The sequence below is a fragment of the Caenorhabditis elegans genome, chromosome II, assembly GCF_000002985.6.
Source record: "Caenorhabditis elegans chromosome II".
In the NCBI taxonomy this organism is placed as follows: Eukaryota; Metazoa; Nematoda; class Chromadorea; order Rhabditida; family Rhabditidae; genus Caenorhabditis; species Caenorhabditis elegans.
This window is the reverse complement of record NC_003280.10, coordinates 15198999-15226927: the sequence shown is the minus strand read 5'-3', so window position 1 is coordinate 15226927 and position 27929 is coordinate 15198999. Positions and strand designations below refer to the sequence as shown.

The following is a 27929-nucleotide window of genomic DNA, read 5'->3' as shown; positions in this document are numbered from 1 at the left end:
TCGCTAACCTGCATTTTTTTCCTCTAAAACTAGAAAAATCTCCCTTTTTCCAATTTTCAATCCTAAAAATGCCTAAAATCCTCAATTTTTCCCTAAAATCTGGACAAAAACGAGAGTATGTATATTTAACCAAGGTTTACGATAAAGTTACGAAAAGAACAAGGCGCGACAAAAGCTTTCAAAAGAATTTCCTATAAAATTATAAAATCGAAGTGCCCAAAAGTCCCAACCCATCGGTTTGAGTTTTCGAATCTCCCGGTGTCAACGGAGGTCCGAAGAGCTCATTCGCGGCTCGAACCGATGATGATGGTGGAGCCGGAAGATATAGGGATGCGGTGGTGGTGGGTGAAGAAGCCGATGGGGTCTCATCAATCGGCAAGTCCTCCCTATCAAATTTGTGCCATTCGGCAGGCGGTTCAAAAAGAGAGTACGAGCTGGACGAGCTGGACGCCCCGCCAGCTTGAAGATCGTAAAACGAGAAAATCTTAGCGAGATCGGAAAACGGCGAGAACGGAAGAACTGGGGATTGGGAGGCCGCTGCTGCTGCCGCTTTTAAGGCCGCCGGCGATTCAGTCCGACTTCTAGGCTTAGGCTTATAGACAGGAGAATGAAAGAGCGGAGGGGACCGGCGGTGGTGGTGGTGATGCTGAAGAGAAGACGGTGGTGGTCTCAGTGGTGGAAGGCGTCGCGGTGGAGTGGGTGAAGAAGAATCGAAAGAAATTAGCTCACGTTCCAGTGATCCCAGATATCTCATACTAATCTCGCAGTGACCCCAAACGGCCGCCACAATTGGGTATAACGTTTTTCCTTTGAGATTTCGGAATGCAACTCCGAGGAACTCGTCGTCTGTGGCGAATGCCATGTATCCTTCATCCATATCCAGAATACAGTAGAACTGAAAAAATGGGATTTTTTAAAAGATTTTTATGGGTAAAAAAGGATTTTTTGTTTATTTTTAATGACAAAAATGGAGTTTTGAATTTTTTTTACAGCTGGCGAAAAATGACTTTTTTTTCAGTTTTATGACAAAAACGGAATTTTTTAAATAAATATTTTTCAATGAAAAAAAAAATGTATTTTTTCTATTTTTTCTGGCGAAATTTTTTTCTTTTTTTTTCAGTTTATATGACAAAAACTGGCATTTTTCGGATTTTTAACATGTTTTTTAAAAAATAAATTGATATATTTTTGGATAAATTAATTTTTTGTGGTTTTTTAAAGGCAAAATTGTCTTTTTTTTTTTGGCTTTTTTAAAAATAATACTTTTTCAATGGGAAAAATGTTATTTTTTCTATTTTTGGGGCGAAAAATAACTTTTTTTTCAGTTTTATGACAAAAACGGAATTTTTTAAATAAATATTTTTCAATGAAAAAAAAAATGTATTTTTTCTATTTTTTCTGGCGAATTTTTTTTTCTTTTTTTTCAGTTTTTATGACAAAAACTGGCATTTTTCGGATTTTTAACATGTTTTTTAAAAAATAAATTGATATATTTTTGGATAAATTAATTTTTTGTGGTTTTTTAAGACAAAATTGTCTTTTTTTTTTTGGCTTTTTTTAAAATAATACTTTTTCAATGGGAAAAATGTTATTTTTTCTATTTTTGGGGCGAAAAATAACTTTTTTTCAGTTTTTATGACAAAAACGGAATTTTTTAAATAAATATTTTTCAATGAAAAAAAAATGTATTTTTTCTATTTTTTCTGGCGAATTTTTTTTTCTTTTTTTTCAGTTTTTATGACAAAAACTGGCATTTTTCGGATTTTTAACATGTTTTTTAAAAAATAAATTGATATATTTTTGGATAAATTAATTTTTTGTGGTTTTTTAAGGCATAATTGTCTTTTTTTTTTGGTTTTTTTAAAAAATAATACTTTTTCAATGGGAAAAATGTTATTTTTTCTATTTTTGGAGCAAAAATTGATTTTTTTTCAGTTTTTATGACAAAAATGGAATTTTCTTTTGGATTTTGATTTAAAATAGATTTTTTAAAGGAAAAAATTAACGCTTTTTTGGTTGATATGACGAAGGTTGATTTTTAATGAAAAAAATTGTTTTTTTATAGCAAAACATAAAATTTTTTCAAAAATTATTATAAATCGTTTTACTCACCTTATCAGGAACATTATACACATCTCGACTATTACTGAACGGATACCTCCATGTCATTGTGTGCTTCGAATCGTGATGGCATTCTCGTCGTGCTGGAAAAAAAAGACTGTTTGAAATTTAGGAATTCGACCAAAAAAAAAAAAAAATCAAAAAATGGGTTTTCAAGTTGAGAAAAATACATTTTCCTATAAGGCAAGGCGCGCGTTGATTTGACAAGAATTTTGTACTACACGTGGACAAGTGCGAATTGATTTTTTCCACGTCTTTAGGACTTTTAGACCATTTTTTTTGCGAATTTTTTGTATTAATTTTTTTAAAACAACACTTTTTGCTTATTTAACGTTTAAACCTAACATTTCAGAATAAATTTGATGCACTTATTATTCAAACGCTAAAAATCTTGTTGTTCCTGTAGATTTCCATAATATCCATTAACTTAATAATTTTTAAAATTTTCAAAAAATAAAGTCAGAAACAGTCAAATTCCAGCAGGTTTTCAAAAACATGCAAAAAAAAAAACACATTTTTTGCACTTGTCCGTGTGTAGTACAAAATCCTTCGTAAATCGACATAGAATCACACACGGTAGGCTTGCAAAACCTTCACTCGGGGGCTAAGGGTGTCGGTTTTTCGATTTGATTTAGAAAATCAAAAAAACGAAAATTTTTGGTTTTTCGATTTTTTGAAAACCGAAAAATTGAAAAACTCCGTTTTTCCTTTTTTCGATTTTCCGATTTTTTGAAAATTTGCTTCATATTTTGGCCATTATTCTTCTTTTTTGAAAAAATTCGTATGTTTTTTCTTAAAAATATAAACAAAATTAGAAAAAAAATTATACTTTATGGTTAATTTTCTGAACATTTTTTTTTTTCGATTTTTCGGTTTTTGAAAATCGAAAAATGACACACTTGCTCGGGGCCTTTTTAATCGCTATTTTTAGGAAAAAAAAAATAAATAAAATAAAATTCAGATAAAACTATATAGTTTCCTGGAAAAAATCGGTTTCTCGGTTTAAAAATTGAAAAATCTATAAAAAATCACTGAAAATGATGTAAAATTACCAAATTTCCTGGAAAAATTGGATTTTCAGTGAAAAAACTGAAAAATTCAATAATTCAGGTTAAAATTCAATTTATCCACGTAAAAATTTGATTAAAAAATTGGTAGACTAATTTTTACAAAAGATTAACGTAGCATTTTGTTTTTTCAGTGAAAAATTGAGAAAAATCGGGTTTTTTTTTCAGTTTAATTTAGAAAAATTGATTTAAAAAATTGAAAATTGAATAAATTTACGATTTTTCAGTTAAAAATGTTAAAAATTGAGGAAAAAGCTGAAAAATCCCAAATTTCTTGCAGTTCGATTTTTCAGTAAAAAAAAAGCATTAAAATTGACCCAAAATCACAAAAAATTTGCATAAATCTATCAAATTTCCTGAAAAATTCTGAAAAAAAGATGAAAATTACAAATTTTTCGAAAATAATCTTGTTTTTCTGTAAAAAACTTTAAAATGAAAAAAAAAACACAAACGCTGTTTTTTTTCACTTTTAGCCTTTCCAACCGCCGGCCTAACAGAGTTAATAATTTTTTAAATTTAATATTAAAAAAAAACCAAAAAAAACTCACTAATATCCCATCCATAACTCTCATCAGTGGTACCAATCAATGCCGTATATCCGGCAGCGTGTAGTGGAGCATTCTTCGTCGCAACTCCAACCACAGCATGTGTTCCTCGCTGCCGTTCAGGCCATTCGATTTGCCATACGTGGAATCCCCGGCTGTAGCCCATCTTTCCGCGAATACAATCTGTACTTTGTGCGACAGGGTGCCGGTGGAATGTGAATTTGTCCTCGTCTTTCACGAATATGTTCAATGATCGATCTTCTGGATTCCATGAATGTTGCTCTTGAATGAATTGATCTGGTTTTGTCATTTGCATAATACGATCGAATCGATCCGGTCGTAAGAAGTCATCCATACCGCTCATCTGTAGCTTTTTAGAGGTTTTTTTCGGGGTTTTTTCGGGATTTTTAATGAGTAATTGAGGCTTAAAGGAGGACTAACAGTTCGGACAATTTTGAACGTAAAGACCCAGAATAAGCTCAAATGAACGAAATTCGTAATGAAACTGCTCAAAAATTTTTCGTTTTTTAAATTTTTTATGGCAGTTCAAAATTTTGAAAAAATTTCACTGATTTTGGCTAAAATCACGAATTTTTCCCATTTTTCCGTGTCAGATCTGTCCGAAGTTGGCTTTTTTGGAATTATCGTCCTTTATTACATATATCGGTAGTTTATCTCTTCTAATTTCGTCGATTAAGGTACATTTAAAGCCGATAGGTAACCAATTTCGATGATTTTTGGTTACCTATCGGCTTTAAATGTATTTTAACCGATGAAATTAAATGAGATAAACTACCAATATATGTAATAAAGGACGATAATTCCAAAAAAGCTAACTTCGAACAGATGTGACACGGAAAAATGGGAAAAATTCGTGATTTTAGCCAAAATCAGTGTAATTTGTAATTGTTCAAAATTTTGAACCGCCATAAAAAATTTTTGAAAATTGTTTTGAGCAGTTTCATTACGAAATTCGTTCATTTGAGCTCATTTTGGGTCGATACGTTCAAAATCGTCCGAACCGTTAGTCAGTCCTCCTTTAATGAGTAATTGAGGCTTAAGGGGTTATTCACGTGATGTAGAAAAAAGCATGCATGCATTTTTATACATTTTTCCTTTTATGTGTCAAAAAATGCAAAAAACGCATCCATTTTTTCATTTTTCGACACTCATGAATAGGGGGGAAATGTATGAAAAAACATTTTTGCATTTTCCTACATTACATGAATAACCATGACGATGGTATTTTTTAAGAAATTTTTATGAACATTTTTTAAGTACCGAAATATCAGTTTTTTGTTGGTGTTTTAGGACGAAAAATTGATTTTTCCAGTTTTTCATTTAAAAAAATGTGGGATTTGTTTGGAAGGCATTCATACCGCTCATCTGTAGCTTTTTGGGGTTTTTTTGGGGTTTTTACTGGGTTATTGAGGCTTTTAGAGCACTGATTTGATTAGATATAAGAGATTTTTAAGAACTATCAGTTTTTAGTTTTTAATGGGAATTTGAGACTGCATAGAGTGTTGTTTTGATGAGCAATTTTGGGGGGTTTCAAGCCGAAAATAGTGTTTTTTCTAGTTTTTAATGGCAAAAATTGACTTTTTTTCCGGGTTTTATGTCAAACAAAAAAAAAAGATTTTTTAAAGGTTTTTTTAAGGCAAAAATAGATTTTTAACGTTTTTTTTTATGTGAAAAGATGGATTTTTTGGGGTTTTATGGAGAAAAATTGATTTTTTTTGGGTTTGTTATGGAAAAAAAGGTTTTATTTGGTTTCTATGGCAAGAATGTTTTTTTTTTTTTGGTTTTTATAGTAATAATAGTTATTTTTTGGTTTATTAGGATTTTTAAGGCAAAATAGATTTTTTTCGTTTGGATTTTGATGTCGGAAATGTTCTTTTGTCAATTTTTCTTGAAGTTAATCCCTTTTCAACAAAAATTGTGATCAAAAGTCGTTTTTTTAATGGAAAACTGATGGAAATTTGTATTTTTCACAAGAAAAATTTAGTTTTGTATTTGAATACGTATTTTAAAGTGAAATTTGAGTCAAAATAATATTTTTTTTTTCGAGTTTTCTTTTGTTGGAGCACACTTTCCACAAGTGGTTCGCGGGAAATTTGAATTTTTCAATTGAAAACTTGACCGATTTTCTCAATTTTTCACTGTTTAAATTCAAAATTTTTCAAGCTTTTCTCATTGGAGCGCACTTTGTGAAAAATGCGAAAATTCGAATTTTTGTGTTAGAAACATGTTTTTCAACTTTTTTGGATTATAACGTTAAAATTTCCGTAAGGATCAGATTTTTTCGACATTGATGTGAATTTTTACTCGAAAATTCGAAAATTTTTACTGAACACTTGAATTTTCGGCATTTTTCAATAGAAAGTGAAATTGAAAAGTCAAGAAATCTAGATATTATAGTCTAATCGATAAAAATTATGATCGAGGCGAAAAAAAATTGGTAAAAAACACACAGAACCACTTTTTGAGACGGGGGGCATAACTGACAATGCTGGTGGCTTCGTAGGGTTCTATGTCTCTTTTGGTCTCACAAAAACAAGTTCCTCTTATCAATATATCAGCCAGTCAGTCAGCACATAGACATCTTTATCGATAAAGATGTTGACGGGGTGGTGGAGGACGAATTATTATGAACTTTATCGTCAAAATTCAAAAAAAAAAATGGTTTTTTCGATATTACTCATCCGCAAAAAATTCATAATTTTTCGCGTCTATATAATAATAAACTCACCACTGCACTCGGATGAGCCGGCGAAAGACTCCGCATCGGTGCGGATCTTCCGGCCGCCACTGCATAGCTTTTTCGTTCACGAGTCGCCGCTACAGGCCGTGTGGAAGAGCCCGAGGAGTTCGAACGATGGTAGCCGTCGCCGCCGCCGGCGTTTGATGATGAGGATGATGAGTTGTTGCCGGCTGAATGCGCCGCCGCCGCCGGGCGGGCATATGTTGATGAGCTCGTCGAGCAAGCATCAGATGATGGGGACACTGAAATTGGGGAAATTTTATTAGAAAATTTGGGTTTTTTTTTTGTTATTTTTCATTACAGTGTCGCTAGATTTCCGGCAAATTGGCAAATTGCCGGAATTGAAAATTTCCGGCAAATTGGCAGATTGCCGGAATTGAAATTTTCTGAAAATCGGCACTTTGCCGGAATTGAAAATTTCCGGCAAATTGGCGAATTGCCGAAAATAACAATTTCCGGCAAATCGGCAAATTGCCGGATTTGAAATTTCCGGCAAATTGGCAAATTGCCGGAATTGAAAATTTCCGGCAAATCTGCAAATTGCCAAAAAGGAAAATTTTCGGCAAATTGCCGGAATTGGAATTTTTGGAAAATCGGCAATTTGCCGGAATAGTTAGGCTATTATAGATTTGTTAAACTCTCAAATTCACAATTTTACGGTTTTTATAGATTTATAGATTTTCTCAAAATTTACTGAAAAAAAGACTCGCAAACAATTGTTGATTCGTTTCGAGACCTTTCGGAAAATTCTGATTTTTTTTTAAATTTTTCAAAAACCGGTTTGTTTTATTTATTTATTTTTTTGTTAAAGGCGCACACCATTTCGCATTTAAAGAAAAATCGTCGTGTTGAGACCTGGCATTTTTTCCGTGCAAAATTTCGCGAACGTTATACATCTATGTGGTTATTCAAGTAGTGTCGGAAAATTAAAAAAGTGTAGAAAAATGACGTCATAAACGTATTTAAATACATTTTACAACACTACTTGAATAACTTTAAGTAACGCCGCTTCTGATGATCGATTTTTCAAACTTTTTCGAAAAAATATTCAGTTTGTTCTCGCCCAATCAATTAAATACAATTTCCAAGGGATCACATGTATGCTTCCAAATTTTTCGGCTTCTTTTCCACACAGTGCCATTGTGTGTGTGTGTATGTGTATGGTGTCCGGAAAAAATAAACAAATGTTTGTTTTCCGCATGCTGACGCCGTATGGCGCGGCGGAGCGCGGGATGTTTGTAGAGCACACAAACACACTCAGTGTGAGTGAGTGTGTGATGCCATCGATATTGGTTCTCTGGAGCGAGAAAAAAACACACACACACACACACATTGGAATATGTATTTTTTGAATCATTGTTATTATCACTACTATCTGTATCTGTACAGTAGTATTATGGACACAGTAGTACACAGAACAATAGATATATTACATACATCAACTAGAACAGTTCTGGTTTCACTCTCTTACCATACTCGTTCAAATAATACTGCCAGAGTAGTGCATGGACATTCGTCGTAAACTCGTGCCCATTGCCAGAACGGGATTGTGCCAAATAGAAAATGCTCTGCAAGATCTCTTCACTGAGCCGGGACACTAGGTCCTCGGGGATCGGCGGCTGGCTGAGCACGGAAGATGATTCGGGGGTGGGTGGAGGAGCGTCGACGACGCTTCGTCTCCGCTTCTGATCGTGAATTAGCAGCTTCGGGTTGTCTTGTTGGCATCGCTTTAGCGGGTTTTGTGGTGGTGGCGGTGGTGTTGTATCAAGTTTGAAATTCGACGATTGTAGCAGGGAAATGGAATCGGCGCGTCGAGGCCGTAGGCTTTTGAGACGCGTTGAAATTGAAATTTCGTCTCGACTCATTTTGTGGTGGATAGTTTTGAATTTTTTGAATTGACCAGACTGCTGGTTGAAGGAGAAAAGTAGATGAATAATAGAAAAGGGTGAAGACGACGGAAAGTGAAGGTGAAAGTCTTCCCCACTGACCCAGAAAGAAGGTCTATAGAGTACTGTCGTGTGTGATCCAGGAGAGACAGAACTTCAAAGGTTTTTCTTTTCTTTTCCACGAGCAGAGCTTCAATCCAACAACAACAAAAAAAGTCCAGGAAATATAGAAGATCAATAATAGAGAAGAATGCTGCTGTGTTGCCAAGCTTGATCGTCCGTCGTCGGTCGGTCGGTCGGCAGAAACAGCCCAGAATAAGGAGGAGGAGGTGGGGGGTAGCAGCGCGCACTTTCGCGTCTCGTTTCGCTTTCTCGGAGGCGCGCGCAAGCGCGGAGAGATGCGGTAAGATCGAGATGAATAGGCAGATCGGGGAGAAGGTGGAGGAGGAGGAGAAGAGGACTAGCTGCTAGTTGCTGCTTCTGCTGTCTATTCCGATAGGGGGGCTTTACAGTCCTTCTCTCTCTCTCTCTCTCTCTCTCTCTCTCTCTCTCTCTCTCTCTCTCTCTCTCTCTCTCTCTCTCTCACTCTTTCACTCTCGATTCCAGTGACTTTGGAATTGTGAGGTACTGACCAGCACACACGGGGGGTAACCGTTTTTTATTTGTCAGCAACTCTTATCATTTTGAGGTCCTAGTAGAATTCGGAACAGTAATGCTACGATCCGTGCCAGGAGGTCTAGTGGTCGGGTTTCAGTTTCACACGTGACTGATAATATTGTATTATATTTACAACTACTAGGGAAATATCAAAAAATATTTACCCTCAAAAATTGTCTGAAAACACCGAATTTTATAATGGAACTTCTTGAAAACTTTTCAAAAAACAGTTATGACGGCTCAAAAAAATTGCCTAAAATTAGTTAAAATTTGAAATTTGACTTGTCAAGCGGCTGGAAACAATTTTTTTTTTGAAATCACCGCCAAATTTTTAGTATACAATGTAATTATCTTGCGTTTTCAACTCGATTTAGGTATTTTAAAGATGGATTACCGAAATTAGAGACTTTGCTTTTTAGACCAAAATCGGTCCAAAATTACCGAATTTCGTAATGAGACGTCCTGAAAATTTCTCAAAAAAAAAGTTATGGCGGTTCAAAGTTCGGGAAAATAAGGCCCATTTTCAGCTAAAATCAAAATTTTTTCCAACTTCTCGGTGTCGCAACATCTGGAACCTAATTTTTATTTATTTATCACTTTTTCATAAATATTGTGGCTTTTGATCAGGCGTTTATTCGTTGATTTAAGTACATTTATGGTCAGTGTGGCACAAAAGGGGCACAAATAAAAGTTACTTTTTTTTTGTGCCACACTCACCATAAATGTACCTAAATCAACGAATAAACGCCTGATCAAAAATCACTATACTTATTAAAAAGTGATAAATAAATAAAAATTAGGTTCCAGACGTTGCGACACCGAGAAGTTGAAAAAAATTTGATTTTAGCTGAAAATGGGCCTCATTTTCACGAACTTTGAACCGCCATAACTTTTTTTTGAGAAATTTTCAGAACGTCTCATTACGAAATTCGGTAATTTTGGACCGATTTTGGTCTAAAAAAGCAAAGTCTCTAATTTCGGTACTCCACCTTTAAAATACCTAAATGAAGTTGAAAACGCAAGAAAAATTTGACGGTGTTAAAAAAAAATTGTTTCCAGTCGCTGACAAGTCAAATTTCAAATTTTAACTAATCTCTAATCTCTTAGGCCATTTTTTTGAGCCGTCATAACTTTTTTTTGAAAAGTTCTTAAGAAGTTTCATTATAAAATTCGGTGTTTTCAGGCAATTTTGAGTATAATCAAGCAATAAAAAACACTGAGAGTTTTTCTTCAAATTCGCAATCAGTTTTACCTGATCTCAACTCGACAAGCCGTTCCATTTCACTATCCGTCGAAAATCCGGCGTCCGTGTCCATCGTCTCATAGGTTTCAGCGACCGATGATGGCACAGTGCTGGTGGGCACCGAGAACGAGCTATCCGCCGACGACTCGTCGTACATCACCATATCGTAGTCGTCGTCTTCGGATCCTTCAGGCGTCGTGTCGAACAGTTGCTCTTCTTCTTCTTCGCCCGGGCCCATCATGTCTTGATGATCTTGTAGGTTCTGTGTGCACATATCACGTTTATAAATCTAATATGAAGAACATTCACGAGAAAGAAATAGAGAAGAGAGAATAAAATCAGGTTTGATCTACGTTGATCTACAAAAAAATGCGGGAGAAGATCTGCTCGAGACGCAGAGTGTTCTCAACTCATTTTCGTACCGGCTAAAAATTCCCGCATTTTTTGTAGATCAAACCGTGATGGGACAGTCTGGCACCATGATTTTATAAAACCAAAATCAATAGGGAATGCTGCCTATTTTTGGTATTAGTATTTACTGACTAATGTAAACGACTAGAGAGAGAGAGAGAGAGAGAGAGAGAGAGAGAGAGAGAGAGAGAGAGACTGTGTGCAGTAGCAATGAGGGAGAGAGAGATAATAAAAGGTGAAGAGGCGCAGAGATGGTAGGAAGGATGAGTCTAAGGTAGAATCAATAGAGTGCAAGTGCACTAATTATGTAGGTTCTAAAATTATTTTGCAATCCAGAAAATTTCAAAACTTCACATTAGCATTGGGAAATCTTGAATTTATGGCTAATTGGAGAACGTTCAAAACATTTCCAAAAGGGGCCTCCAACAAATCTGAGTTAATTTTTTTCGGCTCACGACGAATGTTTGAACAATAAACTACCGGCTGGAAATAATTTTGTATTGGCCAAATGCGGAATTTTGTGATTTTCGCTCCAAAACGGGTCTCACCACGACCAATATTTCTTTAAATTATGGTTTTTTTTTCTCTGAAAATGGAAAAGTTCTAGGAAAATCTAGCAAAATGGAGGAGTGTGTGGAATTATATAGTAAAGGTGCAGATTTTTCTATATTGGAAAAGTATAGGAGTGCCCAATTTTGGAAGCAAAAATCGAAAAATTTGCCATTTGGATAATAATGAAAATGAGGTCGACAAATTCGGCAAATGGACGATTTGCCGGAAATTTTCGATTCCAACAATTTACCGATTTGCCGGAAACATTTATTTTTTGGGAAATTGTCGGTTTGCCGGTTTGCCGGTTTGCCGGAAACTTTTATTTTCGGCAATCTGCCAATTTGCCGGAAATTTTCAATTTTCCCAAATTGCCAGAAATTTTAAATTCCGGCAATTTGACGAAAGCCGGAAATTTTCAATTCAGCCAAATTGCAGGAAATTTTCAATTCAGCCAAATTGCAGGAAATTTTCAATTCAGCCAAATTGCAGGAAATTTTCAATTCAGCCAAATTGCAGGAAATTTTCAATTCCGGCAAATTGCCGATTTGCCGGAAATTAAAATTCCGCCAATATTGCCTATTTGCCGGATATTTCAATTCCGGCAATTTGCCGATGTGCCGGAATTTCAAATCCCGTAATTTGCCAATTTGCCGGAAATTTTCAATTTTCCCAAATTGCCGGAAATTTTCAATTTTCCCAAATTGCCGGAAACATTTATTTTTTGGGAAATTGTCGGTTTGCCGGTTTGCCGGAAACTTTTATTTTCGGCAATCTGCCAATTTGCCGGAAATTTTCAATTTTCCCAATTTGCCGGAAATTAAAATTCCGCCAATATTGCCGATTTGCCGGAAATTAAAATTCCGCCAATATTGCCTATTTGCCGGAAATTTCAATTCCGGCAATTTGCCGATGTGCCGGAATTTCAAATCCCGTAATTTGCCAATTTGCCGGAAATTTTCAATTTTCCCAAATTGCCGGAAATTTTCAATTTTCCCAAATTGCCGGAAATTTTAAATTCCGGCAATTTGACGAAAGCCGGAAATTTTCAATTCAGCCAAATTGCAGGAAATTTTAAATTCCGGCAATTTGACGAAAGCCGGAAATTTTCAATTTTGCCAAATTGCCGGAAATTTTCAATTTTGCCGGAAATTTTCAATTCCGGCAAATTGCCGATTTGCCGGAAATTTCAGTTCAATGTTTAATTCCGGCAATTTGCCTATTTGCCGGAATTTCAAATTCCGTCAATATTGCCTATTTGCCGGAAATTTCAATTCCGGCAATTTGCCTATTTGCCGGAAAAAATTGCGATCGTATTTTTTCGATAATAAAACGAGTCAAAATAAATCGATTTTTATTCGATTGTTCAAAGGAAAAAATTCCTAGTTTTTAACGGCCTCCATTCTCCTCCACAAACCGTCATCATATTGGTATTGTGTTGTATATTCGAACGAACAAACTAGCACACACACACACACGACGTGGGGCATAGACCGAGACAAAAGCGCGAAATGCGTGCACAGCAGAGTCTCCCAACTACCTGTGTGTCATTCAGAGTAGTAGTGTATATTGGAAGAGATCAAGTGGATCGGCGCGACGAATTGTTCTGCCAGTGCTGCTGCTTCTTCTTTCTCAAAAAAAAGAGCATTTCTCACGCGTGGGAGGTAAATGACAGTTACAATGATATAATCGGCAAAGCAAATATAAATCGGAGATCGGAGTTGGATTTCTGCCAAGTTTCAATTTGTTCTGTATCTGATTTCTTGGAAGATTTCGGAGATAAGATTCGATTTGATCGCTGATGATCAGGAAAACACGTCAACCTTGGTGTTTTAACATGTTTGTTAGAATTCCGCGGGTCCCGACACGACAAATTTTTGTAAAATGTGAAAAGGTGTGCGCCTTTAAATAGTACTGTAATTTAAAATTTTCGTTGCTGTGGAACGTTTTTTTTTCATTTCATTTTTGAGTAAATATACAGTTCACATTACAGTACTCTTCAAAGGCGCACGACTTTTTTGCATTTAACAAGAATTTATCGTTTCGAGACCAGGTACCGTATTTTTGGTGCAAAAATCGGCAATAAAAATCTTCATTACGAGACACGAATATCTCAGAATGCGTACTACACAACATATTTGACGCGCAAAATATCTCGTAGCGAAAACTACAGTAATCCTTTAAATGACTACTGTAGCGCTTGTGTCGATTTACGAGATCCCGTAAATCGACATAAGCGTAAGCGCTACAGTAGTCATTTAATGGATTACTGTAGTTTTCGCTACGAGATATTTTGCGCGTCAAATATGTTGTGCAATACGCATTCTCAGAATTTAGTGTTCCTGTAATAAAAGTACACGCAATTTTTCGAAGTGGGTCTTGCCACGATCTAGTCAGTCTACAAGTGCCAAATTTCACTAGCTGCACGTGGTGTCAATGTGTCTCATTTCGGCTTGATCTACACAGATCTATAAAAAATGCGGTTCTCAACTGATTTTTTGGCGAAAAATTCCCACATTTTTTGTAGATCAAACCGTAATGGGTGTAGCTGCCTAAAGAATGGATAAACGGGGCAAATTATTCCAGAAAAAAATCCTATTCCAAAATCAGATACTTTTTTTTAGAAAAAAAAAAGGAAAAATTAGTTCGGAGCTCACAGGGAGCTTAACAGGAATATAATATCATAATCCTAATAGCTAATCCCCTACTCTATTCTAAGCCGCGAGAAAAAAAAAACGAAACATTTATCGATTGGATTAATGTTTGGATTTCATAAGACAAGGCAATAATTGCCGATGATGTGAAGATTCGCGAAAAAAAATAAGTGAGAGACCGACCGGTGGGGGCGCGAAAGACCCGTAGAAACACGTGATCTATCTCGAAAATAGTTTTGCGAAAAACGGCACGCAACACAACTAAGATTCTACTCTACTTGTGTATGTGTGGTGTAACTGACCGCTTCTTCTTCTTCTACCTCTTCTCCACCTAATGTTAGAAGACGAAACTGTGACCGTACCGAACAGATGTGCGAGACGACGATCATCATGTGATGATGAGTAGTAGAGTAGACGGCATTTCTCTTACAAGTAACTGATCCCAAGGGGACAAAAACGACGAAAAGAGTGAGAGAGATTGTTAGGTGAAATGGCAGTGAGTGAGTAGGTAGCAGAAGGCAAAGGGGCAAAACCAGTTCCCCGTCGAACTTTTGCCCTGTCTCGACTGCCTATATGTTTAAACTGTACTCCACCTGCGACTCATTACACCCCGCGCCCGCGCGCGTGCACACTCTTTTTGAAAGGTACTATACCGAAATACCAAATACTAAAATAAAATATACACCTATTTCCGAAGGAGCACTAAACCAACAATAGATGAAGCTTTGCAGAAGAAGCCGAAAAAAAAAATGTTGTATTTAAACTTTAATTAAAAGTTAAATTTCGTGATTTAATTTGTTTCAACGAACGTGTTTTCCCGTGTTGTTACAACATTTTTTATTGAACCTTGCAACGGGAACTAGTCTCGGCAGGCGAAAACTTGTCCCTTATCGTTGTGTGTTCCAACAAAATAATTGGATAATATCACTTGATATTTCAATAGAGAACTGGGGATGTGTGTGGTAATTGCCGGTTTGCCGGAAACTCTTATTTTCGGAAAATTGCCGATTTGCCGGAAATTTCTGATTCCGGCAACTTGGCGGATTGTCAGAAATTTTCAATTCCGACAATTTGGCGGTTTTCTGATTTGCCAGAAATTTTCATTTTCGGCAAATTGCCGATTTGCCGATTTGCCAGAAATTTTCAATTCCGGCAATTTGGCGGTGTGCCGAAATTTTCATTTTTGGTAAATTGCCGGTTTGCCGAATTGCCGGAAATTCTCATTTTCGGAAAATTGCCGATTTGCCGGAAATTTCTGATTCCGGCAATTTGCCGATTTGCCGTAAATTAAACATTCCGGCAATTTGGCGGTTTGCCAGAAATTTTTAATTCCGGCAATTTGCCGATTTTTCAGAAATTATCATTTTCGGAAAATTGCCGATTTGCCGGAAATTTCTGATTCCGGCAATTTGCCGATTTGCCGTAAATTAAAAATTCCGGCAATTTGGCGGTTTGCCAGAATTTTTCAATTCTGGCAATTTGCTGACTTTCCAGAAATTTTAAATTCCGGCAAATTGCTGGTTTGCCTATTTGCCGGGGCAAAATCGTTTGGGGGTTCTAATGTTTCCTAGTGAACAACACAAAGACGAAGAGAAAAGAAGACGGAAGGGGTATGTAAAATGCATGCCGTGTTACCCCCAAAACTACCACTCCGGCAAACATTTGTGTGTGGTGCCAATCGAACAAAGAGGCACTCACTCACGCGCCGGGGGCAAAAACATGTGAAAAATTGAGAAAATTTCAATAAAATGTCTGGATAGCCAAAATACTGGGGCTCCAGGTGGAAAAATGGGGGGTTTTCGTGGAATAACGTAGAAGGCAAATTGCCGGAATTCAAAATTTCCGGCAAATCTGCAAATTGCCGGAATTCAAAATTTCCGGCAAATCGGCAAATAGTCGTAGTTGAAAAATTTCGGCAAATCGGGAAATTGCCGGAATTCAAAATTTCCGGCAAATCGGCAAATAGCCGTAGTTGAAAAATTTCGGCAAATCGGGAAGTTGCCGGAATTCGAAATTTCCGGCAAATCGGCAAATAGCCGTAGTTGAAAAATTTCGGCAAATCGGGAAATTGCCGGAATTCAAAATTTCCGGCAAATCGGCAAATAGCCGTAGTTGAAAAATTTCGGCAAATCGGGAAGTTGCCGGAATTCGAAATTTCCGGCAAATCGGCAAATTGCCGGAATTCAAAATTTCCGGCAAATCGGCAAATAGCCGTAGTTGAAAAATTTCGGCAAATCGGGAAGTTGCCGGAATTCGAAATTTCCGGAAAATCGGCAAATTGCCGAAAATCTTCTGCAAATTGTCGTTTTGCACATTTTTTAAAATGAAAATTTCAGAATTTCCTAAAATTTCAAAAAGGCGGTTTTAAGGGTCCCTCCTTATACAAAATCGCTCTAAAAATTTCCGGGAAATCTGCTATCCGGCAATCTGAAAATTGCCGGAATTTAAAATTTCCGGCAAATCGGCACAAAATGTTCGGCAAATTGTGGTTTTGCACGTTTTTTTTTTGGAAATTTCCAAAAATTGGTGGGTTTTTACTAGAAAAAATATTTTTTATAACTCGAAAATTGTTGTTTTTTCTTCTTTTTTTCTGCATAAAAAGTAAAAAAACTGGAGAAAAAAACAAGAAAAAATTCGGCCATTAGCACGCAATAAAGGCTTATAGCATGCGTGCGCACTAGTGAATTAGAAGAAAACCGGTCTTATCTACTGGTGATAAAAGATTAGCTTTTCTATTTTTTCGCGGCATCTTCCTCGTTGAAACGCTATTAATATAAATATTTAATCAATTTTTTACTTTTAAAGGTGGTGTAGTCGAATTTTTTTTATTGCTTTATTTGACTCAGAATTGTCTGAAAACACCGAATTTCATGATGAAACTTCTTGAAAACTTTTCAAAAAAAAGTTATGGCCTCTTGAAAAATGGCCTAAAATTAGTGAAAATTTGAAATTTGACCGACTTATCATTGTCGCAGCGGCTGGAAACAATTTTTTTTGAAATTGTCGTCTAATTTTGGTTATAGATGTTTTTTATCTTGCGTTTTCAGCTTTATTAAGGTATTTAAAAGTCGATGGACGAAGAGATTTTTCAAATTTTTTTTACCAATTCTCTTCGTCCATCGACTTTTAAATACCTTAATAAAGCTGAAAACGCAAGATAATTGACATTCATAACCAAAATTAGACGACAATTTTAAAAAAAATTGTTTCCAGCCGCTGCGACAATGATAAGTCGGTCAAATTTCAAATTTTCACTAATTTTAGGCCATTTTTCAAGAGGCCATAACTTTTTTGTGAAAAGTTTTCAAGAAGTTTCATCATGAAATTCGGTGTTTTCAGACAATTTTGAGTCTAATAACGAAAACAAAAACTAAGAAAAACATTGTTAATTGAATGTTTTTGGTCAAAATCGGTAGAGAGATTCTCAAGGTCGCGTGTCACTTTTTTTTGTAAATAATACTGTCAAAAAACAGGTTTTGAAATGGAAATTAATGCATCAAGACATTGAAAATCTCGAGTGTGTAGTGAAAGTTTGAGAGCACACAGCAACGGCTTCTGGGTGGGCACGAGCAGCAGCAGCAGAAGAAGCACATGACAGAATATAGAAAAAGCCGAAAGACTGAGAAGCGGGGGAGACGCAGTCGGCGAAGGGAGGCCGGAAATTTTACATTTTTTGGCGAAAAATTGATTTTTTTGGAGTCTTGGAGCAGGGGTACCACCAGAGGAATATCTTAAAATCTAGATTTTTTCAAAAATTTACGACCAGAATCGATATTTTCGCGTTTTACGGCAAAATTTATTGGATTTTCTTCATATTTTTTGCCGCAACCTGATGGAAATTCGTTGAGCCTCTGAAATTGGCCTAAAATCGATAATTTCTCGTTTTTAAGCCTAAGCCTAAGCCTAACCTAAGCCTAAGCCTAAGCCTAGGCTTAAGCCTAAGCCTAAGCCTTAGCCTAAGCCTAATATAAGCCTAAGACTAAGCCTAAGCCGTAAACTGACTGAAATTGATATAACGTTTTTAAATTCATTTTTTGCCGGAAAATCGTCTAAAAATGATGTTTCAACTTAAATTTTACAGAAAACGTCAAGAAAAACGAATTAATTCACCGGGAAACACGAAAAAGCTTGAATTTCCGCTCAAAATAGCAGGAAATCTTTTTTTTTTCATCACGCGACCAGTGTGATCACTTCCGAAACATTGGATCAACTTGAGATCGTATGGAGATTAGATAAATCGTTCATAGATCGGAAACTGGAGAAAATAAACAGAAAAAAAGTGTTTTTCGTTCGAAAAAAGCGAAAAATCCAATAAAAATAGAGCTGAAAAACCAGTTGAAAGTGAAATTGTGGGTGGACACACACACACACACACACATACACAGACAACAATGTATATTCGGCCTCCAATTTTCGCAATTTCGACCGAAAAATGGACGAACACGACTGGTTAGGCTGTTTGATTCGAATGGCACGGCGGAAGAGGGAGAAACAGCGCAAATTTACTTGTGAAATGACAATTTTAAGTGGAAATTGAAGAAATTTTGTGAAAAAAGCGAGAAAAACCAACGAAAATTCAGTTTTTTGGAGGAAAAAATTCCGAAAATGCATTTAAATAAAAATGAAAAATTTCTGCGCGTGGGTTACGGTATGCAAGTCCGCAAGCACCGAACGCCGGCGCGTGTTCAAAATTTGATTTTTTTTCGAAGAGATTTTCAATTTTCAACGAGAATTCCAATACATACATATACAAATACTACGAGATTTAAGATCAACTGAACGAGAACTAAAAGCTAAAATGAAAGTAATCGGGCAGATGAAAACGAAATTCGGAGATATAGATCTAAGCACCGCCCGTGCTTTACCTCTAAAACGACGAAGAAATTACAGTTTAAACTGCGAGAAATGCAATCGAATAGGAAAGGCCGTTGTCAACAGTGAGAATTTCGAAATTTAATTTCGTATTTGAAAATTTGATGCGAAAAGAAATCTGAAAATTGACCGAAAAATGGATTTTTGAGAAGTTTGCGCGTCGAATTCGGTGTATCGGCCTCGTCCTTTTCGCCAAGGAAAAAGATCACGAACAAGTTGAACATAAGCCACGATTGAACGTAAAAATCGTTCTTCTGCCTCTCCAATCCCTAATCCTTCCACCAACAGTACATTTTCTTCTTTTCCCAACCTACTTTCCCTTCGAGTGTTCTCCCCTGTCGAAAATCACGTATTTTCTTATCACTTGGAGCCAATTTGGCTGAGGTTAACCAAATTTCGGCTGATAACAACCACAAATCGACCATCAGAAGCAGTTTTTAAACATTGTGCATCGTGCCAGGCAATACACCATATCGTACGCGCATTTTTTGAAAAATTGTTCGAAAAAGACTCACCATGGTGTTTTTTTTTAAGTTTTTAAGACAATTTTTTTCGGTTAAAAAAATCAATAAAAATTAGTAAAGACTCACCTTGAAAAGTGTCGTGATGTGACGTCGTCGATTGTCGAGCTCCCATCATAGACGAAACTTCTTGTCGCTGCAAGAAGAAAAACGGGTATAATTCGATTATCGAACTATTTTGGCAGACATTAATCAGGCAAGTAAGGTCAAAAGAACTTTGAAAGAGGTGGGTTTAAAGTACTTGAGTAGGAAGTGTAATGTGATGATAAAAAGAAGAAAAGTTTTTGGATGGTTTTGGTGTTTAAGAGGAAATTTGAACTTTTGAAATTTTCGCGTCAAATATGATGTATTGAGTAGAAACTACACGGCTACGTGGAGTCAGAATGTCTCATTTCGCTTTGATCTACGAAAAATGCGGGAGTTGAGACGCAGACATCTCATCAGATTTCGCATGGTTAAGAGTGTGCTGACGTCACAATTTTTCTGGATAAATATTCCGGCATTTTTCGTGAGGGGTCGTGAGGGCGAGGGGTATGAATTTTTTGATTTTTTTGCTAGAAACTTAGAAAAAATTAAAGTTTGCGCGTAAAATACGATGCATTGAGGCGGTGTTCGCACATTTCACGAAAATCTGTAGTTCACCAATGCAACACACCACATTTTACGCGCAGTTATTTGAAAATTGTAGATTCTATCGAATAGAATTGCTTCAAAAAATTTTTTTTTTAATTAAAAACTTTTTTTTTCGGAAAACTGATACATTTTTCTTATTTTTACCTTAAAATTCTATAATTTTCAATCAATTCACGGAATTCTGGCTTCCCTCATAAATTGAAATGGCAGAGTTTGCCGAACTAGGCCATTTTGGGTCGGAGAGAATTTGTGTAGATTTACGGCGCGTCGCGTGTCGCGTCGCGGCTCGTTTTTAGTTGTAAAACTGTTGTATTTGTCCGTGTAGAGTACACGACGCTTTTCCACGCGCTGTCCGGCAGGCGATTGCCAATGGAGCGCGAAAATTCAATGAGGAAGGTCAGAACCCCGTAGGTGCAAACGTGCTCCAACGCTAACCAAATCTAAAAATTATCAATGGAGCGCGTTTGCACACTCAAAACCTTTCAAAAATTACCGAACGTGTTGCGTTGAAAATCGGTTAACAGGTAGCTCTCGACAGAGCAGCAAAAGAGAATGTAGGTAAATGTGTATAAAGGTAAATAAATACATGGTGTTCGGTTGGCAAATACTACTACTTTTCCGTCCTCCGAACTCTCGGGGGCACGGGGGAGCGGCGGTGGCGGTGAAAAAATGTGATACACTCATACACAGCAGTGGTTTGTTAGGAAAAGAACGACGAAAAGAAAAGCAAAAAAGTGAAGAAGAAGAAAAAGAAATGTGACATTTTGAAGCGAGAAAGATCACAAATCAATGGTCCTTTTTAGTGAACTACGATACTCCGCTGTTAGGCTCCGCCCCTTAATACGTGTCGTTTATATTTAAACAAGATTTAGAAAGTGTTAAAATTCTATTTTTTTTCAAAATTCTACTTGAAAATTTACAAAAGTTTCTAAGTTTTGCGCGTCAAATATGGTGCATTAGGTCTGCAATTGAACACATAAGTTCTTACAGTACCTGAATACATAACATTTGACGCCCAAATATAGATATTTAATTTTGATTTATTGATTTTTAGAATTAAAACGTGTTTTTTTGCTTAAAGTAAATTTTAGTTTTATTAAAAATACCTCTAAAAATTAAATTTTTCAAAAATTAAAAAAATTTTCCCAGTGTAAACTATGAATTAAGGAAAAGAATGTTTTAAAAAAGAGGCACAAAATTCTTGCCTGCCTGCCTTTATGGCGACCTACGCCTGCACCAAAGTTTACACAAAAATGCAGAAAATAGGCGGTAGGCAGGCGGCAGGTATTAAAAACAAAATCAAACAGTCAATGAATTAGCCTGCAAAATAGCCCGAAATAGGTCTAAATTAGACGAAATAATCATCATGATGACCAACGAAACCAGTTAGGAATGACAAAATGATAAAGAAGGAAGTTCGTTGGAGATGGGTAGGTTAAGACAATTGCAATTTTTTTTCAGTCAATGATATCTTCCCAGAGAGAGAGAGAGAGAGAAATAGAGATGACACGTGATGCACGTGCTGTCAACGACAGGAGGATCTTCCGATCACTTTTTTCTTCATTTTTTCGTTCATTTCAGTTGTTTGTGTATTTTTCTCTGTTTTCCGATTGTTTGTGTTTGCAATTTGATCATTGTTCATGAGATTTGTTCGAACATTTAATTGGATCGACAGGTTTAACTCAGATAAACAACTCCAAAATATATTTTTTTTTTCGGTTTTTTGTAAGTAAATTGCGCTTTAAAAGTTTGCGCGTCAAATCTGGTGCATTGCAGCTGTGAGGTTCACCGGCGCGCAATGCATCATATTTCACGCGCAACTTTATTTGAAAAATAATCGTTATTTTGCACTCACGGGGTTCTGGGCTTCCTCATTGAAATTTTCGCGCTCCATTGACAATCGCTTGCTGGACAACGCGTGGGAAAGTCGTGTACTCCACACGGGCCGCGACGCGACACGCAACGCGCCGTAAATACACCCCAGATATGGCCGAGCCAAAAAATAAATCCGCAAACTCTTACACTACAAAATATGACTTCAAAAAAAATCAAATTATAATTGGTTTTTTTTTAAATTTGGCTGTAAAATTTTGAACACCAAAAAAAAAGAAATAAGAGATTTTTGAACATTTTTCTTCGCAAAAAGTAAAAAGTACTCTTCCCCCCGATTCCACTTCCCAACACAAAATACTTTCATCTGTTTTGTCTCTAGACGACCCCCCCCCCCCCACCCCTTACTTATTTTCAGTTTTAGGTGAAGAAGACTGACAGAGGTCATTTGTCTATTGTTACCCCTTGGGGAGGGTGTAATGGCAGATGACCTGAGAGGTTAGTTCAAAAACAAAAAAGAGAAGATAGATCAGATGGAAAACATAAAAACAAGTCACAAAAAGTAGTGAAATTTGACGTATTTCAGTGATAAAAATTCCAAGCTTTAGAGCCCGTATATCTCCTCGAAAGTAGATTCTATCAAAAAGTTGTCAACAGACCAAATATTTTTCAAATATTTTCTGATTTTTTGTTAGTGGAAATTTTTTCGATAGAACTTACATGAGCAGAGATATACTGGGTTAAAATTAACGAGTTTAGAAAAAAAAACATCAAAAATTACACATTAAAAAGTGGCGAAAAACATTAGAAAAAGCTACAACGTTTGAGCTTAGGCTTAGATTCAGGCTTAGGCTTAGGCTTAGTCTTAGGCTTATGCCTAGGCTTAGGCTCAGGCTTGGGCTTAGGTTAAGACTATGGCTAAGGCTAAGGCTTAGGCTTAGGATTAGGATTAGGCTTTGGCTCTGGCTTAAACTCAGGTTTAGGCTTGGGCTTGAGCTTAGGCCTAGACTTAGGCATAGGCTAAGTCTTACTTTGGCCCATTTGCTTCAAACTCAGTATTTCTCATAACCATTACAAATATAATTATAAAATACAGTATTCAAATCATTTTGAGATGAGTAACAGAAAAAAGGCAGAAGCCAAGAGATACCGAATGAAAATCCAACTTTCTAAAGGGGGCGCGAACGGGAAATTTCACAGGAATGAGTCAGAAAAGAGCACGTTTTCGAGCTCCGCGAGGAGCACACGTCTCTGCCACCTTTTGGTTGCTCGCGCCCTTTCCGCGCGGAATCATCATTCGAATAGCAAAAAAAAGTCTGATTGACACTGAGAGATCACTGGAGACGCAGACAGAGAAAAGAGTCAGCGGAAAAAAGTGAATTGAGAGCAAACAGTGTTGACATTTGAACGTTTTTCGAAAAAAAAAACGAGACAGCAGGGGCGGAATGGCGGCGCGGCGACCCCGAAGAAGGGGGGGAAGGAAGCTGCCAACTACTTTGGTTGTAAGAATCATCATCATCATCATCAGAAGAAGAAGAAGAAGAAGTAGAAGAAGAAGAAAAAGAATCGGGTCGGGCTGGAATTGGAAGAAAGAGGCGCAGGTGACAAAGAAGGTCATATGGTAGGCGCTTTTGGCACGACCTTTGCAATTTTTTTTTGAATAGGTATTAGAGAGATGAGAATGGGGGAGGAGAAAAAGAAGACGTCAAGGTGTTCGGTTTATTGGTTCTAAAGGGAATCCGGGGAGGAATTAGGAACCTGACCTAGACCTGCGCTTTCTCTCACACTACGTTCTCTTCCCCCCACCTAGAATTTTTAAATTTTTTTTAATTTTCAAAAAAACTGGCAAAAATTGTTTTTTAATCGTTTCGAAAAAAAAATGTTGCTCCACTTTGCAAGTTAGTTAGTTCATTTTAAAGATATCAAGAAGTTGTCAACTACAAAATTAAAGAAAATTAAATAAGCAATATTTTGTTAGTTGAAAATTTTTTTGATAAAATATAAAATAAACGAGAAAAAATCAAAATTAATTAGAAAATTTCAAATTTTTTTTGGCAGTTTGGTTGGCAAATCTTCAACAACACCAAATTTGGGGGAAAAAAGTTGATGAAAGCGTTCCCTAGGTTAGGGGGAAGTGAATTGAGAAGAAGGAAGAACCTTGAAAAAAGAATGTGAAGGAGAAAAAATTGGCATTTCCTTTATAAAGTAGTTTGCCGAAAGTTGCCGGTTTTTGCTACATGGCAGAGAAAACTCGGCCACCAATTCTTGAAACGCGGCCACGTTGTAAAAGCCGAATGATAAACAATTTGGGAAAGTATTTTGAAAAATGAATATTATTTATGACAATTATATTTTTAGGATTTGTGAACATTTTTTAAAATCTTCAAACACTTCAAACAATTGAAATTTCCGGCAAATCGGCAAATTGGCAAATTGCCGGAATTGAAAATTTTACGGCAAATTGGCAAACTGCCGGAATAGAAAATTAAATTTCCTGCATATCGGCAATTTGCCGGTATGGAAAAATTCCGGCAAATCGGCAAATTGTTGGAATTGAAAATTTCCGGCAAATTGGCAAATTGTTGGAATTGAAAATTTCCGGCAAATCAGCAAATTGTCGGAATTAAAAATTGAAATTTTACGGCAAATTGGCAAAACAGCAAGTTGCCGAAATTGAAAATTAAATTTCCTGCATATCGGCAATTTTTGGAATTGAAAATTTCCGGCAAATCGGCAAATTACCGGTATTGAAAATTTCCGGAAAATCAGCAAATTGCCGGAATTGAAAATTTCCGGCAAATCGGAAAATTGTTGGAATTGAAAATTTCCGGCAAATCGGTAAATTGTTGGAATTGAAAATTTCCGGCAAACCGGCAAATTGGCGGTATTGAAAATTTCCGGCAAATCGGCAAATTACCGGTATTTCAAATTTCCGGCAAATCGGCAAATTGTTGGAATTGAAAATTTCCGGCAAATCGGTAAATTGTTGGAATCGAAAATTTCCGGCAAATCAGCAAGTTGCCGGAATTGAAAATTTCCGGCACATCAGCAAGTTGCCGGTATTGAAAATTTCTGGCAAATCGGCAAATTACCGGTATTTCAAATTTCCGGCAAATCGGCAAATTGTTGGAATTGAAAATTTCCGGCAAATTGGTAAATTGTTGGAATTGAAAATTTCCGGCAAATCAGCAAGTTGCCGGAATCGAAAATTTCCGGCAAATCAGCAAGTTGCCGTAATTGAAAATCTCCGGCAAATCGGCAAACCGGAAAAATGTAGATTTGCCGAATCGTTTCCCCCATTAATGTTTTGGCAATATATGATTTTGCCCAGCCTTCTTCTACTATAAGTATGGTTCAAGAGGGTACACTAAAAAAGAATAAAAAAATTCCGCAAAAACTTTTTTTTGCCGGAGCCTAAGAAGAATTGAAAATAAACAATAGTTACAAGGGAAGAGTGTCCTAAAGAGCCCCCCTCAGAGGACTGGAAGTTCAAACTTTTTCAGTACATCCGACTAAAAAATGTAAGCGGAAGAACTGAAATCGGAGACCACCCCAATCCCGCTAAATTGAAAAAGGGCAAAGTGAAAAGAGCAGTGCATTCTGGAAATATTTTTGAATTTTTAGGAAGCTATAGATTTTCTGGAGGATCAAAATTTGCAAAAAAAAAACGCCAAATCCGAAATTTGGCAACTACTTTTCAGAGGCAAAAGCACGCACGCAGGCGACCTCTGATCATTATTTATGGGCTTCTCCCCATCTTTTTCGCCTATCTTCTTGTTCATTATCACTTTGCTGTCAATTCATTCAAAAAACGTCCATCAAACATGGAAGTTAGCTCTTTTTTGCCAGCTCCCGCACATTTTTTTCGTGTTTTCGTTGAAAAATTTTGAGATAAACTAACGACAAACATCGACTGAAAGTTAGCAAAAGTGGCAATAAGTTGTAGATATTTGACAGGCAAACTTCCGCTGAAAAATGAAAATTTTTGACTTAAAATTCGTCGAGTTTCTACAAAAAATTGCCAAACTTTGGCAGAAAGTTGCAGGAAAATTCAGAAAGCTGCCGCTTTTCAGCCGAAAGTTGTCACTTTTTCAACTTCTAATGACAGTTCTTACAAAATGACAGTATTCCAAAAAGTTGACAGAAAGTTGCCGCTTTTCTGCCAAAAGTTGGCGACAGCTAACGGAAAGTTAGCGATTTTCTGTCGGAAGTACTCGACGTTTGACAGAAAGTTATCACCTTTTTGCCGGAGAGTTGCCAAACTCTGTAAAAAATTGCGGTCCTGGACAGGACAATAGAAAAAAAAATCAAAGATCTACAGAAAGTTGGCAACTTTTGACAAAAAGTCGTGTGGGACAACGTAAATTGAACAAAATTTATATAGAAAGTTTCCAACTTTTCAAAAAAAAAAGTTGTAGAGAACGTACATTACTAAAAAGTTTTACAGAAAATTGAAACTTTTCTACAAAAAGTTGGAGACAACGTAAATTTAATGAAAGTTCTGCAAAAAGTTGACAACTTTCGACAAAATTCTACAATAAGTTCACCTAGCCTCGACCTCTATAAGTTCTTCAAATAAGAAAAATCTCGAGAAAGAAAACGAAGCAAAAGTAACCGGTTTCCCTTCATTGTGGAGGGTTTTCAGAAGCCATTTCCATGTCCAATTTATTGAAATTTTCCCTAGTTTTTCGCTTTCTTTGTTAACTTTTCTCTTCCATCTCTCATACTGCTTTACAGTCGAATATTATTACACAGAGAGAAAGGGCCAAAAAATGGAGAAAAGGGTCATCTTTGTTATGTTGAAGGCATTTTTTTAGGTTGACCAGAAGGTAACAAGGGGGAGTAATTGCTTTGTACAGGGTGGGCCAAAAGTATGGTAACACGTTTGCAGCTCTATAACTTCACGGGTGGAGAGAGTTATTACATCAATTTGTACAAGTTTTGTTCTCCATAAAATACTGACCAGATTAACGTTTTGAATTTTCAAAATTTCCCCATCCGCATCGCTACAGGCCTTCAGAACTTTTGAGATCACGATCTTTTTGGCACGCAAGTCGGCATTCTGCGGGATTTCTACATTTTTCTCGAGGAATCCAACTAGTATCTTACAAGTTTTTATGGTTTAAAGAATGCTCTTGGTCTGGAGATTCTTTAAAAACAAAAATCCAAAAAATTTCTGTCGTGGTATTTCTGTCATGGACTGTGGCATTAGTTTAAGTCTTGAATGACTCAGTCGCCAGAAAGATGGATGTGAGCGGCGGCAGCAGTATGAATAAAAATTCATTTTAGTACTTTTTGGCACGTTTTGACCTGACTTTCAAGAATTTTTAGAAAACATTTAGCTCGGATGATTTTGTGAGTCGTTACACCTTGTGAAGACAAAAAAACTGAGTAAATTTCGCAAAGTTGAATTCATGAAATATTCAAAGGTTCTTGCTAGGCGCCAGTGTCGACACAGAAAATTGTTATATGCTACAAAAACAATCAAAACGCTTCTTCACTTCTTTAACTTTAAATTTAACATAAAAATAAAACATCTGAAAATTATTGGCGTGGGTGGGAGGTGTGTTTGTGTCGGAAGTGCCGCGTGCCAAAACACCGTTTTTTCGAAAAGGTTCGCCAAATTGCCGAGGTGATTAAAATCGCACTTTATTGGGAAACATTACAAATTTTGGGTCAATTTGAAGGAAATTTATTCAGCTATCAGTATTCGATAGAAGAATGTACGTATGACGTGGCAGTCGCGCGAAAAGCTCATGTAAAAGAGCGTTTCATGTGTTACCATACTTTTGGCCCACCCTGTACGTGACTGATTGTTTGCAGAAAAATTGACAATTTTTTATTTCGATTCGAATCGTTATCATTGATTCAACCTTGTGTAGCAGCTGATACTACGAACTTGTCTGGGGAAGTGGAATTTAAAAATTGAAAAAAAATCGGTGGCCTAGGATTTTCTAGGCCACTACTTAGAATTGAAAAACAACATTTTTCAAAAATGTGGCCTAGGATTTTCTAGGCCATTTTTTAAAAATTTGGGAAAAGTTAGAACTTGAAAAAGTTGAGAAAAAGATTTTCAAAAGTATTTTAGAAAATCAATAATTATTTCAAACAGTTTTTTCAGAAAAATGGCCTAGGATTTTCTAGGCCACTATTTTAGTCTGTTAGTTAAAGTCTAGGAT

The 27929-nt window shown here is 36.4% G+C and overlaps 1 protein-coding gene and 2 non-coding genes across 11 annotated transcripts in view; 1 reads left to right on the top strand and 2 right to left on the bottom strand.

Moving 5' to 3' along the window:
• The window catches only part of spsb-1, a gene marked incomplete at both ends in the record, with an annotated part of 32993 nt that overhangs the window by 2798 nt on the left and 2266 nt on the right, over positions 1-27929 (bottom strand). The window contains 5 exons of one of the 9 annotated variants that reach the window (NM_001377908.2): positions 730-895; positions 2113-2204; positions 3737-4103; positions 6483-6736; positions 19357-19423. In NM_001377908.2, the coding sequence (NP_001364518.1) occupies positions 730-895; positions 2113-2204; positions 3737-4103; positions 6483-6736; positions 19357-19423 (946 nt within the window). Of the gene's footprint in view, positions 1-199; positions 896-2112; positions 2205-3736; positions 4104-6482; positions 6737-7965; positions 8376-10289; positions 10522-19356; positions 19424-27929 lie in introns of those variants that run through there. The other 8 variants (NM_001393240.1, NM_001381674.1, NM_001377910.2 and 5 more) reach the window with 8 other exon arrangements.
• On the bottom strand, positions 10290-10359 carry Y46E12BM.1. The gene has a single exon (NR_101774.1). It is a non-coding gene; the product is annotated as an Unclassified non-coding RNA Y46E12BM.1 (non-coding RNA).
• Y46E12BR.2 lies at positions 19946-20095 on the top strand. Its single transcript, NR_051941.1, has one exon. It is a non-coding gene; the product is annotated as an Unclassified non-coding RNA Y46E12BR.2 (non-coding RNA).